This window comes from Podarcis bocagei, assembly GCF_964188305.1.
Source record: "Podarcis bocagei genome assembly, chromosome: 1".
NCBI lineage: Eukaryota > Metazoa > Chordata > Lepidosauria > Squamata > Lacertidae > Podarcis > Podarcis bocagei.
This window is the reverse complement of record NC_138125.1, coordinates 3,584,833-3,598,420: the sequence shown is the minus strand read 5'-3', so window position 1 is coordinate 3,598,420 and position 13,588 is coordinate 3,584,833. Positions and strand designations below refer to the sequence as shown.

The 13,588-nt window shown below is 45.2% G+C and overlaps 1 protein-coding gene across 2 annotated transcripts; it reads right to left on the bottom strand.

The window, feature by feature from the left end:
- Nucleotides 1–8,162: 8,162 nt before the first annotated feature.
- ARF6 (ARF GTPase 6) lies at nucleotides 8,163–12,873 on the bottom strand. Of its 2 annotated transcripts, none has more exons than XM_081196574.1 (2): nucleotides 12,849–12,873; nucleotides 8,163–12,142 (listed from the first exon to the last, which is right to left on the bottom strand). In XM_081196574.1, exon 2 carries the CDS (start codon nucleotides 11,667–11,669, stop codon nucleotides 11,142–11,144), a length of 528 nt encoding a protein of 175 aa, XP_081052700.1. In that variant the 5' UTR covers nucleotides 11,670–12,142; nucleotides 12,849–12,873; the 3' UTR covers nucleotides 8,163–11,141. The 2 variants fall into 2 exon arrangements, with proteins under 2 accessions (XP_081052700.1, XP_081052699.1); XM_081196573.1 differs by lacking the exon at nucleotides 12,849–12,873 and adding an exon at nucleotides 12,265–12,500.
- Between the last annotated feature and the right edge of the window lie 715 nt (nucleotides 12,874–13,588).

The window sequence follows — 13,588 nt, the reverse complement described above, 5'->3', positions numbered from 1 at the left end:
CTTCATTGGCATGCGAGGCTCAGCCCTGGTCTGCGCCACCCCACCCCTCCAAGTCATAAACAACACTGTCAACAATTCACTTTAGTCATTGCTGGCCCACAAATTATGGCTCAACATAATCTCTCAACGGGACAAACAGGATGACGTAATGCAAACTTTGCTAGGGTGATCTCTGCTTTCACAGTACAAAAGTGGACCCCCCTACAGTACAAAAGTGGAGAGGAAATGGTGTGGTTTCATGTAAAATGTTTCAATAAAACATGCTTAGGGAAAACAGAGAATTGAGAATGTGTGTGTGCTAGTTGTTTTGAGCTTAACCTGTGGGACTGGGCAAGCAACATCATTTTCTTTTTAAGTCTGTTTTGACACATTTGCATACTACTCTTTTATACAAGCTGTGCATCAAGGTTCAGTTTTATCCTCATAAACACAATTTTTAATATATTCTGTAAGCAACCCAGAGTGGCTGGGGAAACCCAGTCCAATGGGTGAGGTACAAATAGTTGTTATTGTTGTGAAGTGCCCTGGGCAAATCTTGCTTCTGTGTCATTCCATCCAGCTAACACGAGGGCAAAAAACATCTCACACTTTACATTTTGAATTTGTATAAAAAAATCCATGGAGGCATTAGTAAGGAAAGGAACAGGTATATAGTGGAATAAAGATTTCAATCAATTATTACAGGAGGAATGTATGGTGCAGTCCAGGTGCTGGTCTTACAAGAAACCCATTACGGCTGCAATCCTACGCACACTTACCTGTGAGTTAATCCCATTTTAATTCAATGGGATTTACTTTTGAGTAGGTATTTGTACTTTAAGAGGGAGCATGCCTGTAGGAATGGCAAAATACACATTTTATGGAAGACTGAGGAACCTGGCATTAGTTGTGGAAGAAGCTAGCCTTAAGCCTCATTTGGACTCTCTTATCATCAACATAGATTCCATAGTCACCCAGTTCAAAGGGTGAGTTTTTGGTTAAGTAAACCATGATTTATTAGACAAAAAACACAAGTCAGGCTCCCAGGTTCCAGCATCCCCTTTCCCTTTGTGCACAATAATACAAGGTGACTTCTAGGAGCTGTTAAACCACTGCTTCCCTATAACATTCATATCAGAAAACTGCTTTAATACCCAAATACAGACCAGGATATCTCTGTTGATAAGAGATTAAAACAAGAGTTTCCCAGTTCAATTGTAGCAGGAAACAGTGGTGTAGCAATCCTGGACTTATTGGAGCCATACAGTATTGTGTGCTTTTAGGACACAGGACAACCGCTATTCTTACAAGCGACCAGAACCAGGCCACAGACTCCCTTGAGACTACCAGCCCTTATTTGAACGGTTTGAATGACAAGGAACAGAACAAGAAAATTCTTCTTCATATGTACCATATCAGGCTGTTTTATAGACACAGAATTGACTTCAACTAAGTAACACTCAGAGCAGACCTGCTGAAATCAATGGAGCCGATTAATTTCAGTCCATTGATTTCAGTCAGTCTATTCTGAGCATGACTTAGTTGGATACAGCCCAAAGTGGCGCGAAATATATTTGCAGGGCCGAGGGGTAAATCCCATGCCATTTGTTAAATTATTTCTGGTGGGACTTACCCTACACTTGCTGGCACACACTTTGTATTTCTGTCTTTCCAAAGGCTGATACACACACACACAAAAATTGGAATCAACAAATTGCATTGTGGCACCTCTAACCATCTTATGGTGTCAAGCACATTTGTGGGAGTCTGATGGCTGTGGAAGCTCATGTGGGAATTGATCTGCTAAGCTTTGGGGTACCACAAGACACATGTGTTTCCCACAAGGGCTTTCAGTAGCAGCTCAGAAAGCCATTTCCGACTCTGGGGAGGAGAGGGGGTTGCGGTCTAGCCCCCCCCCCCAAGCGCGGGGGCTGACCTTGGCCCCCGCGAGAATTGGGGGAATCCCTGGGCGTGCTCGCGACCCTGCCCGCCTATCGGCGGGCCGGGGGGAGGCGTGGCTTAAGGTATTTTAAGCCGGGCACACCCAACCTTCCCGGACATCATGCCGGGTAGCGGATAGGAGCCAATGCCTAGGGCCAATACCTTCAATTCTCTAATCAATAAAGTTGTGGCCATTTCATGCCCATTAAACTTAAACATCGTGTCCTGTGTCTTTCTTTCTGGCGGGAGGGGTTTTGACACGCAATTCTAACACCCAGTTGTGCCCTAACACAGCCGCTGTTCTAAAATTTATACATAACTCAGTATTTCTGAACAACATTAAATCATGCAGATAGGGGAAGAAAATATAACCATCTCGGGGGGTGTTTTAAGAGAGGATTTGGTGTCCTGCAGAACAGAGGTTTTTGATTTGCAGTACAGAGCGCCTCCCCTGAGGATGATAAACATGGCTTGAAGGCAGAATGTAGCCAGTTCCTTCCAGCCTTTGCCTGTATGCTTAGCACAGAAAGAAGGCTAAGTGCGGAGGAGATTTACATGGCAGAAACCCATAGATTATGCAATGAAAGACGTTAAAGGGATAAAAGGAAAAGTTAGGCTGCATTCAGACAGCCGATGACAGGACAACTGCAAATCCAAGTCAAACATTAGAAAAAAGAAACTTGGTAAAAGCCAGCTCAGCAGCTCAACGGAGCAGTTTGACTTTGGGAGAGTGTGGATTTGTTCTACCAGACTGCAAGGCTGGACTAGCCGTTTATCTGGGATGCTTTGCACATCTTCATAGCTTTGTTACCTAGGCAAGACTAAACACAAAAATCGGGTTCAGCTGGTATTATCTACTCTGGGAATCAGCAAGTTGAGGAAAGGCTGTGTGGCACCACCTTCTCACTGATCCACATGCTAAGTGGCACACCCTAGTCCTGACAATCCGAGAGCTTTCCAGTTGTTAAACCAGTCTAGCTGTAGCTCTGCCTTGCACAGCATAGCTAGTCAGTTGTTTGTACTTCCCACTTCCTGGTACTTAACCAATTCCTGATCCACAAGAGGACCCTTCCTCTTATTCCATGAGCACTCAGCTCTTTGGCAAGGTCCAAGTACCCTCTGTGAACTGAGTCAGCTCTATCTATATACTTGTGGACACTCTCAAAGAACTCCAATAGGTTTGTGATACACTTGCCCTGGCAGAAGCCATGTTGGTTCTGCTCCAGCAAGTCTTGTTCTTCATGATCACACTTCAAAACGACCTTGACAGATTAGACATCTGGGCAAAAACAAACCAGATGAATTTCAACAGGGAGAAATGTAAAGTATTGCACTTGGGCAAAAAAAATGAGAGGCACAAATACAAGATGGGGGACACCTGGCTTGAGAGCAGTACATGTGAAAAGGATCTAGGAGTCTTGGTTGACCACAAACTTGACATGAGCCAACAGTGTGACGCGGCAGCTAAAAAAGCCAATGCACTCCTGGGCTGCATCAATAGGAGTATAGCATCTAGATCAAGGGAAGTAATAGTGCCACTGTATTCTGCTCTGCTCAGACCTCACCTAGAGTACTGTGTCCAGTTCTGGGCACCACAGTTCAAGAAGGACACTGACAAACTGGAACGTGTCAAGAGGAGGGCAACCAAAATGGTCAAAGGCCTGGAAACGATGCCTTATGAGGAACGGCTAAGGGAGCTTTAGCCTGGAGAAGAGGAGGTTAAGGGGTGATATGATAGCCATGTTCAAATATATAAAAGGATGTCACCTAGAGGAGGGAGAAAGGTTGTTTTCTGCTGCTCCAGAGAAGCGGACACGGAGCAATGGATCCAAACTACAAGAAAGAAGATTCCACCTAAACATTAGGAAGAACTTCCTGACAGTAAGAGCTGTTCGACAGTGGAATTTGCTGCCAAGGAATGTAGTGGAGTCTCCTTCTTTGGAGGTCTTTAAGCAGAGGCTTGACAACCATATGTCAGGAGTGCTCTGATGGTGTTTCCTGCTTGGCAGGGGGTTGGACTCGATGGCCCTTGTGGTCTCTTCCAACTCTATGATTCTATGATTCTATATGTTCGGTTATTTTATCTTTAACAATACTTTCTACCAGTTTTCCTGGGACAGGTGTTAAACTAACTGGTCCATAATTTTCAGGATTCCACACCACCCCCAATCCCTTTTTGAAAACTGGTGTTACAGTGCCTACTTTCAAGTCCTCTGGTATGGCGACTAAACTGAGCAACTTACATATTTTTGTTAAGGACCCTGACCATTAGGTCCAGTCGTGGCCGACTGGGGTTGTGGCGCTCATCTTGCTTTACTGGCCGAGGGAGCCGGTGTACAGCTTCTGAGTCATGTGGCCAGCATGACTAAGCCGCTTCTGGTGAACCAGAGCAGTGCTCGGAAACGCCATTTACCTTCCCGCAGGAGCGGTACCTATTTATCTACTTGACTTTGAGATGCTTTCGAACTGCTAGGTTGGCAGGAGCAGGGACCAAGCAACAGGAGCTCACCCCATCGCGGGGATTTGAACTGCCGACCTTCTGATCGGCAAGTCCTAGGCTCTGTGGTTTAACCCACAGCACCACCCGCGTCCCTATTTTTGTTATTAGGCCACAAATTTCACATCTGATATCTTTTAGAATTCTTGGGTGGGTGCAACTAGGCCTGGGAATCTGTCCCTTTTTATTTTGTCTATAATTAGGCTATTGGGTTATGTGAACTCGCCTTGGGAGGCTGACAGTTTTAAGATTAATTTTAAGTTACTGTCACATGTCATGAAGCCACTGTAATTTTGAATCCTGTTCTCTCACGTATACATAGGTCATGTAAAAGTCATAATAAAGCCATAAACACAAGTTAAAAGCCAAAACTGTTTGGAGCAGCAATTTAAACAGATTTCAAAAGCTTCCATGCAAAAGCAATTCCCGCATTTAAAAACAATAAGGCACCTAGACTACCAACATTACTTTAAGTCTTCTGACATAAGCTTTACCGCATCTGCGTCATTCCACGCCAAATCACCTGGTGTTATGTGCTCTCATGTCTCAGATTTTGTTCAAAATTTTTGTGTGTGTACATACCTATGAGAAAACCTCAAATTAATTTTTAAAGATTTTTTTGGTCCAAAAACATCAGATAACATTGTAACATGAGGGTACAATTGTAACTATTCTCATGAATATGTGAGTTATTTCAGGCCCAATATTTGAGTTACGGTATTTCAGACCCAAATGGTCGAGTATTAAAATCAGGTGATTTGGTGTAGAATGACCCACCTGTTATTTAAATTTGGCCTGTCACAAAATAAAACTTAAATTACAAGCAAAGCACCGTAATTCAGTAATGACAGTGATCTCTCCATTTTAATATATTTATCCCTGGCACCACCACCATTAACTTTGAAAAGACAACACAATAGACGTCACTCTTGAAGTAGGTTTTTGAACACCAAATTTAGATGTTGTGCATATCCTTCGAACTCCATGCACAGGCGGGGGGGACCCAGTACTTTAAACTTAGTAAAGTGAATCAGAGTCCCCTATTGAAAGTCAGATAATTTAGTCATATATATGCAACTGATTTAGACTATTTTAACTAACAAGTGTGAGAGAGAAAAATATGATACAGCTGAATACTATACAGTGGTACCTCGGGTTAAGTACGTAATTCGTTCCGGAGGTCCGTACTTAACCTGAAACTGTTCTTAACCTGAAGCACCACTTTAGCTAATGGGGCCTCCTGCTACCGCCGCACCGCCGGAGCCCGATTTCTGTTCTTATCCTGAAGCAAAGTTCTTAACCTGAAGCACTATTTCTGGCTTAGTGGAGTGTGTAACCTGGAGCGTATGTAACCTGAGGTACCACTGCATTTACAATGGGGCCCCGCATTTTGAGAGCTGCAAAGAACTTTCAAATCGCTCTGTGTTGCTCTTTGAGCCTCCATAAACCTGCCCACTAGCAAAAGCCTTTCACACAGATCATGCTGAACTTTGACATTCCGACAAGCAGGGCTTCAAAGTGCAGCATCACCCATGTCATTATGTCAGGTGATTGACAGGTGGGTGGCCTGCCTGCCTATCTATCAAATTTGGCCCAACAGGGGTGGGGAGATAATGAAAAGATTCCCCACCTTAGGGTTAAAGCATACCTGTCAGACCTGAATCTGATTACAACTCTCCAATCTTACCTAAAACCTCAATCCATGTATCTGGCTCTCCCATTCTCTTCTCTCAGTTCACAGCTGTCACAGAACTAATGTATTCATCTTTCTGAACTCCACCTATCATAGGAACATTAACTTACGAAACCAACTGAACACAGCAGTTTAGTTTGCACGTCATGGTAAACTACAAACCCATGATTTGCTCCAACAAACCACAATCTCCAGTTTAGTCTAAACCAAGGATCATCAGTCTCAACAGACTGATCTGTAGCCAAAGTTTGTTCTTGGCTTATTGATCACTGTTTGTAGGAGCAAAAACAAAACTATGATCCCTGGTTATTACTGACTGTATTTATTAGTCGCCTCATGTGATAAGCTGCTAGGCAACATACCGCAAAATAAGAAACGCACACACCAAAATACAAACAGTTCATAATAGAACACATAAACTGTAGTTTTGAAAAAATCAAACCAGAACAGTAATATAGAACTAGGGGTGAGGGAACCAACCATGCCATCTAAAAACTACATCACTAATCAGATTAAACAAACTAAAATCAGATGCTAAAACATCACTTAAACATATTAAATAGATGTTTAAAAGGCCTGGAAGGAAAGGAATCTGCACTGCTAAACCAGAGATTGTGATTTGTTTTCTCCCGAAGTAAGCCAGTTGGAACAAACTGGGTGCAATTCATTTGCGCGTGGTATGGCTTACTATCATGTATATAGCTAGCAAGGCTTGCTTACAGGTTAGTATGCACAGAGAATAGCTGCACCTGTCAACTTCCACAGACTTCTTTAATCGGTGTCATCTTCACTCAGCTTTGGAGACAACTGCTGTACTAATGTTGGAGCCATAGTACAGGGTCAGCCAGCATGTCCAATGGTCAGGGCGGCCAGGTGTTGTAGTCCAGAAGCATCTAGAAGGCCATAGGTTCCCCAACCCTGTTTTACATCCTCCTCTCATAGTTACTCGGGACACGGGTGGCGTTGTGGGTTAAACTACAGAGCCTAGGATTTGTCGATCAGAAGGTCGGCGGTTCGAATCCCCGCAACAGGGTGAGCTCCAGTTGCTCAGTCCCTGCTCCTGCCAACCTAGCAGCTCGAAAGCACGTCAAAGTGCAAGTAGATAAACAGGTACCGCTCCTGCGGGAAGGTAAACGGAGTTTCCGTGCGCTGCTCTGGTTCTCCAGAAGCGGCTTAGTCATGCTGGCCACATGACCCGGAAGCTGGACGCCAGCTCCCTCGGCCAATAAAGCAAGATGAGCGCTGCAACCCCAGAGTCAGCCACGACTGGACCTAATGGTCAGGGGTCCCTTTACCTCATAGTTACTGCACTCTCCATCCTGAAATCCTCTTGTGCTTTTCACTTATTTGAGATTTGTCAGACGTTTTAAACCACTCTCTCCTCTCTAACTTTTCTTTCTAAAGCACTCATTGATTTTCTAAAGCTTCTCTTTCTTCCGTGCAGTATCTTCCAGTACTGATCTCTTTGGGACTGCTCTGATCCCTTCTTGACAATCAGACCTTTTCCTGTTGGCTGCGTGTTTCCTTAAAGCAGCACAAATGTCCTACATACCGTATTTTTTGCTCTATAAGACTCACTTTTTCCCTCCTAACAAGTAAGGGGAAATGTGTGTGTGTCTTATGGAGCGAATGCAGGCTGCGCAGCTATACCAGAAGCCAGAACAGCAAGAGGGACTGCTGCTTTCACTGCGTAGCGATCCCTCTTGCTGTTCTGGCTTCTGAGATTCATAATATTTTTTTCTTGTTTTCCTCCTCCAAAAACTAGGTGCGTCTTGTGGTCTGGTGCATCTTATAGAGCGAAAAATACGGTAGCTGTCTTTGTTTAATACATCATCATCCTTGAGGAACACATGTGGATCAGATATTCTTTTGACTTTTCAACACCGGATAAAGTTACATTTCACTTAGTTAAAAAACCCACCCCCCAAAAAACTCTCCTCACCCCTAAGAATCCTCCCAGCAGGCAAACTTTTTAACACCTGCCAAAGACTATGACACACACAAGTATTCAAATATACTTATTTCTCCCACGTTCAAACATAACAGGAGAACTGCACTTTATAATTGCTTTATTTTCTGCTTATTAGTTCTTTTACCAACACTACAACCATATTGCGAACACAAAAAATCCTGTTTACTTTATTCAGGGAGATCACAGTCTACAGACTCATTCACTTATCAGACAAAGTTAACGCCATTCAAAAACGGATTCAGTTGCACTTTATAGAGTCACATGAACACAGAAGTTGGATGTACTGAACCTTTTCCCCCCAAAGAAGTTGAATTCTAAGATTGCATTTTATCTTGCAAGCTGCAGATAAATCTCCAAAGTCATCAATTTTTATGGCTACCTTTGAGCCAGAGAGAACACAAAACGTTGTTTCTTTGAAAGAGACACTTAAAATGAAACTTTACTATTTTTTGTTCAGTATCAAAAGTTATTTGATGCATTTGTCACACATTTTTCAACTTCATGTTTCCCACCAAAGACTGGCAATTTAAAGGGGAAAACAAAACCAGAATTAATATTTATCTTTTTTTACCTACAAAACTGGCACACTTGGAGGAACAAAATTGACATACCAAGTAACGATTTCAAATTAATGTATAAGTTATATGACAATTTGATTCTGTCTTGGTGAGAGAAAAGATACAATAAACCCTTCACCAAAGGTAAAACCACCCATGTTTTTACTGCAGTTAAGATTTATATGAAAGTTTGAGAACTAGTAACAGATCTTCAAGTTTTCCAGTTTAGGCAACTACTTTGTGCTTGGCTTTAGTTATTCCAGAAGACTACACTTAACTGTTTTGTGGACTTTTTGTTTGCATTACCACTCTTGCCAATGCTGCCAGGAAGAAAGATTCTAAATTTATTTTTATTGCAACCAGAATGTAGCATTTTTGTTCGATTCTCTCACAAATTTGTTGCTTTAGTAGAACTTTTTGTGAACCGCTGCCGTTTTTCCGATGAAAATTAATTTTTGTTCTGATCCTAAAAATTATTTTATGTGAATAATCTGCATCCAATTTTGAGGAAGTAAAAAATCCAAATAACTATGATATATGTTTATTCAGGATCAGAGCTCAAGTTTTTTTCTGTTAATGATGCTAAGCATTCAGTTCTAAGAAATTAATTTCTCATTACTTTATCCCCCTCAAATATCTTTGGTACAAGCTCTAGAGTCCACAATTTAAGTAGCAAAATCAACACTGAAGAAGTGTAGTGTAATGCCCCAATTTTATTTCAAACTCATACCCTTTAACAAAAGCAATTTTCTTCTGGTTTTGTAGCAATACATTCCTAAAATTCCTCAGATGAGTTTTACTCCTTGAGGAAATCTGAAATTAATCCTTAAGGCTGAATAGGAACCAGCTGCTTTACATTTTTTGCACCTAGTATTAATACTTGATTGAAACCATTTTTATGCTAACCTGAATTCACAATCATTTCCCCCCATACAACTAACCAGACATTTGAAAGCTGCGATATGACAAATGAGATGCTTGCCCTTGAAGAACGGAACGTGGAAGTTTACATTCATAGTCGTTTGCTCACTCTCCACCTGAATCATTGCTGCCCTTCCAAAGGGCTTTATACATCCAAAGCAGATCAAATAAAGGGACTACCAGAACAGAAGTCTAGAATTTGTCTGTCACTGCCTGCGTGAATTCAGTATGGTTTTGTAACAGATGAAAGGGAAGCAACTTCCAAAGACACTCATTTGCTCCATTTAATTAGTAGTATCTGCAAAACCAAGTTGCCACATCCTTCCTTCATATTAGTACATCGCAATAAATTCTTAAGAGTGACTTATTCAAATCATAGTATAGATGCAGATGCAGGCCCCCCCACCCCCTCAAGTTAATAAAGATGCGTCTTAGAAGCCAAGCTAAAAGGTCTACAAATAATCTACTTAAGTTTTTAGAAGCTTTTAGACCAATTGTGATGCTGCCACCTTTGTCTCAATTATTAAGACAGGAAGAGTTTTTAACATTCAAGTTTTGACTACAAGTTTATGATTTTTTTTTTAAGTAATGTGTCCATCACACATTATTCTTACGAATTATTGCTGCACTTTATGGAATGAAAGCATATTTGCACTGAAACTGGAAAGTAATGCAACTACTTAATGCTGCAGCAGAAAAATTAACTTTACAATGCAAAGTACAGGAACTGTGGTTTGACACTAGTCTCGTTTCATCCTGCATACAGTTGCTATTTAGAATGGAAACTTATTTGCATCCTTAATCATGCATTATATTTGGTTTCATAACCTCCTGCAGCTAACATTTTGAGGTGGTTCTTGAATTACCCGGCCATCACTGGGCCCAGTAAGCAACCATACATTTATTCTAAATGCTACCCTTCCGATTTGTCAAAAGGCCAGATAAAGGAGATGAAAATTTTAGTTTCTGGTTACAGGTAAGCTCTCACCATAAAGAGGACAGACTGCAGTTTGTTCATAAGCAATGGTTTTCAGTTTACTAGATAACAAGAGACCTATCAACATATTCTGCATGGTTGCAAAAGGAAGCAAATCTACAGCAGATGATAATGGAGAGGGGGGGGGGTCATGGGGAACTAAATCAGAAAGCATACATTTAAAAAGGTGATGCCTTAGCCCCAAGACTCAAAACAAATGAAGTCAAATCATCATAACCAAGGGCTCTCATAGTATGAGAAAAGTTGCTTTGCAAAGCTATGTGTCTCCTTCCCCCCTCCCCCCCCCATGTCGCTGGAAGCTTGCCATATAAACTAGTGCTTGTGTTCATTCACAGTTGAAGATTAGAGCATCTTAACACCAAGCAAGAATTGTATTAAACTGGGGATCCAGTCAAGTATGTGGAAGAAAAGGGTGGTAACTGGCGAAGAGGTGAGCAATCGTTGTAATCCTATGGATGCTTAATTTCAGAACATTTTAGTATGGAGGATCATTCTTTCTCGGGAAGCAAGTATTTCTTTCCCCGCTAAACTCTCTTGAAGACTAGTAATAGTTTGTCTTTTTTTTTTTTAATTTTTAATGATCATTAGGATTTATAGTTAGATGTTAACCATGTCAGCCCTTCGTAGAGTCCGTCTCCCGAGGTGGCACAGGACGGCTGAACATACCAATTCCTATCCCTGATTCGGGTCAGGCCTAGTTTCTCTTGGATCTCGTGGGGCTTCATGGCGTCAGGAAGGTCCTGCTTGTTGGCAAAGATAAGGATGATGGCATCCCGCATCTCCCGGTCGTTGATGATGCGGTGCAGCTCCTGCCGGGCCTCGTCTATGCGGTCCCGGTCAGCGCAGTCCACCACAAAGATCAGGCCCTGGGTGCCCGTGTAGTAGTGCCGCCACAGCGGCCGGATCTTATCCTGGCCCCCGACGTCCCACACGTTAAACTTGACGTTTTTGTAAGTCACGGTCTCCACGTTGAAGCCCACGGTGGGGATCGTCGTGACCGCCTGGCCCAGCTTGAGTTTGTACAGGATGGTGGTCTTGCCCGCCGCGTCCAGGCCCAGCATCAGGATCCGCATCTCCTTGTTGCCAAAGATCTTGGACAGCACCTTGCCCATGATGGCGGCCGGGGGGAGGCAGGCATCCACGGGGGGAGAGGGGGGCAGAGAGTTAGGGGGTGGGTGGGAGAAGAAGAAGAAGAGCAGGGAAGGGGCTGTTGCCGCACCCGCCAAGTAATCCACACGGGTGGCGGTGGTTGGGGGGGGGACCACACCTGGACAGGGGAAAGACCAGAGGTTTACTGGTCTCTATGGGGCCCAAGAACTTGAGGAAGGGGCTTTGGGGGCGGAGGGAGGGGGGAAGAAGAGGAATAATGCAGCCCCCACTTATATGCACCAAGAGAAGGAACAAGGGGGGGGGAGATGCTTGACTTGAGACGAAGAGGGGCGAGGAGGGGGCGTGGCCTCGCGGGCGAGGGGCGGGACCTGGCGCGAGGGGGCGGGGCTCGCGAGGTCTCCTCGCCCGTCAGTCAGAGCAGGCCCGGGAGCCTCCCCGCGCTCTGCTGGGCTCCCCCGGGCGTCGCTTCGGCGCTCTGAGGAGAAAAGAGAAGGGGGAGAGGAGGAGGAGGAGAGTCAGTCGGAGGCTCCGTCAGGGGCGGCGTGAGGGGGAGGGAGGAGAAGGGAAGCCCTTGCCGCCGCCGCCGCCCGCACTTACCTCAGGGGGCGCCGGCTCTCCCTCAGCGCCAGCGAGCTAGGCCGTCCGCCGGCCGGCCGGCCTTTCCGGGTGGGAGAAGGGGCCCTCCTGCCCAGCCGGCCCGCCTCGCTTCTTCTTCCCTCACAAACTCCCTTGCCTGGCTTCGCTGGCTCGAGGCGGCCGGCGGCGACGCGCATGCGCGCAGCTCGCTCCCTCCCTCGCCCGACCGACTTGCGAAAGGGAAGCGGCCCCGCCTATAAGAAGGGGGAGGGGCGAGAGGGCGGGGAAGCGCGCGCGCAGTTTAAACCCGGAATGCGCACGCGCAGAGTCAGGGCGGGAAACGAAGCCTTTGCGCATGCTCAGTGGGTCGCCCGCTCCCTTCACAGGGAGCCTCGACGGGCAGTTCTGTTCCTTCCACCATTAAGCTCGGCGTTTAAGCGCCGCGCCTTTTTCCTTCCCCGAGTGCCGAGACAGAAAGAGAGGGGGAAATAACACCTCAGGTTGTCTCCTCTAGAACGGGCATATGCGCATGCGCGGTTCCATTTCGCGCAGCCGCATTTCCAGTCGCCAATCCCGGAAGAGAAACCCCCACGGGGAGAATTTACCTCAAGGGCCCGGCCGAAGACCGCGCAAGCGTGGTGGCCTTCTCACCTAACGTGGCCTCTCTCTACTGCGCATGATCCGGAGGAACGGTCTCAGAGACGGAACTGCGCACGCGCATTGTGTCATCCCCATGAGCCGAGAACGCGCGATCTACGTCAGTTGCTGCGCGACTCGGCCTCGCGTCTCCTTAAAGGGCCACGCACGTGGATGGGAGCCGAGATAAAATAGCAATATTTGACATATTGGCGGCCTCTTGTTAAGCGCTCCCTTGCCTGAAGGGAAGATATGTAAGAGCGGGAGAAGAGGAATGCAGACCACGCCCTCTCCTGAATTGCAGCTGATCTCATGCAAAGCTTATCTGTCCTGTCCAATTTCTTAAAAGACCTCAGGTGACTTTTTCACCTCCTTCTCGTCCCAAGTCTCAGCTCTTGTAAGGCCCATCATGGTAAAGGCTAAAGGGACCTCTGACCATTAGGTCCAGTCATGGCCGACTCTGGGGTTGCGGCGCTCATCTCGCTTTATTGGCCAAGGGAGCCGGCGTTTGTCCGCAGACAGCTTCCGGGTCATGTGGCCAGCATGACTAAGCCTCTTTTGGCGAACCAGAACAGCACATGGAAACGCCATAGTGGAACCTATTTATCTGCTTGGACTTTGACGTGCTTTCGCACTGCTAGGTTGGCAGGAGCAGGGACCGAGCAACGGGAGCTCACCCCGTAGCTGGGATTCGAACCACCAACCTTCT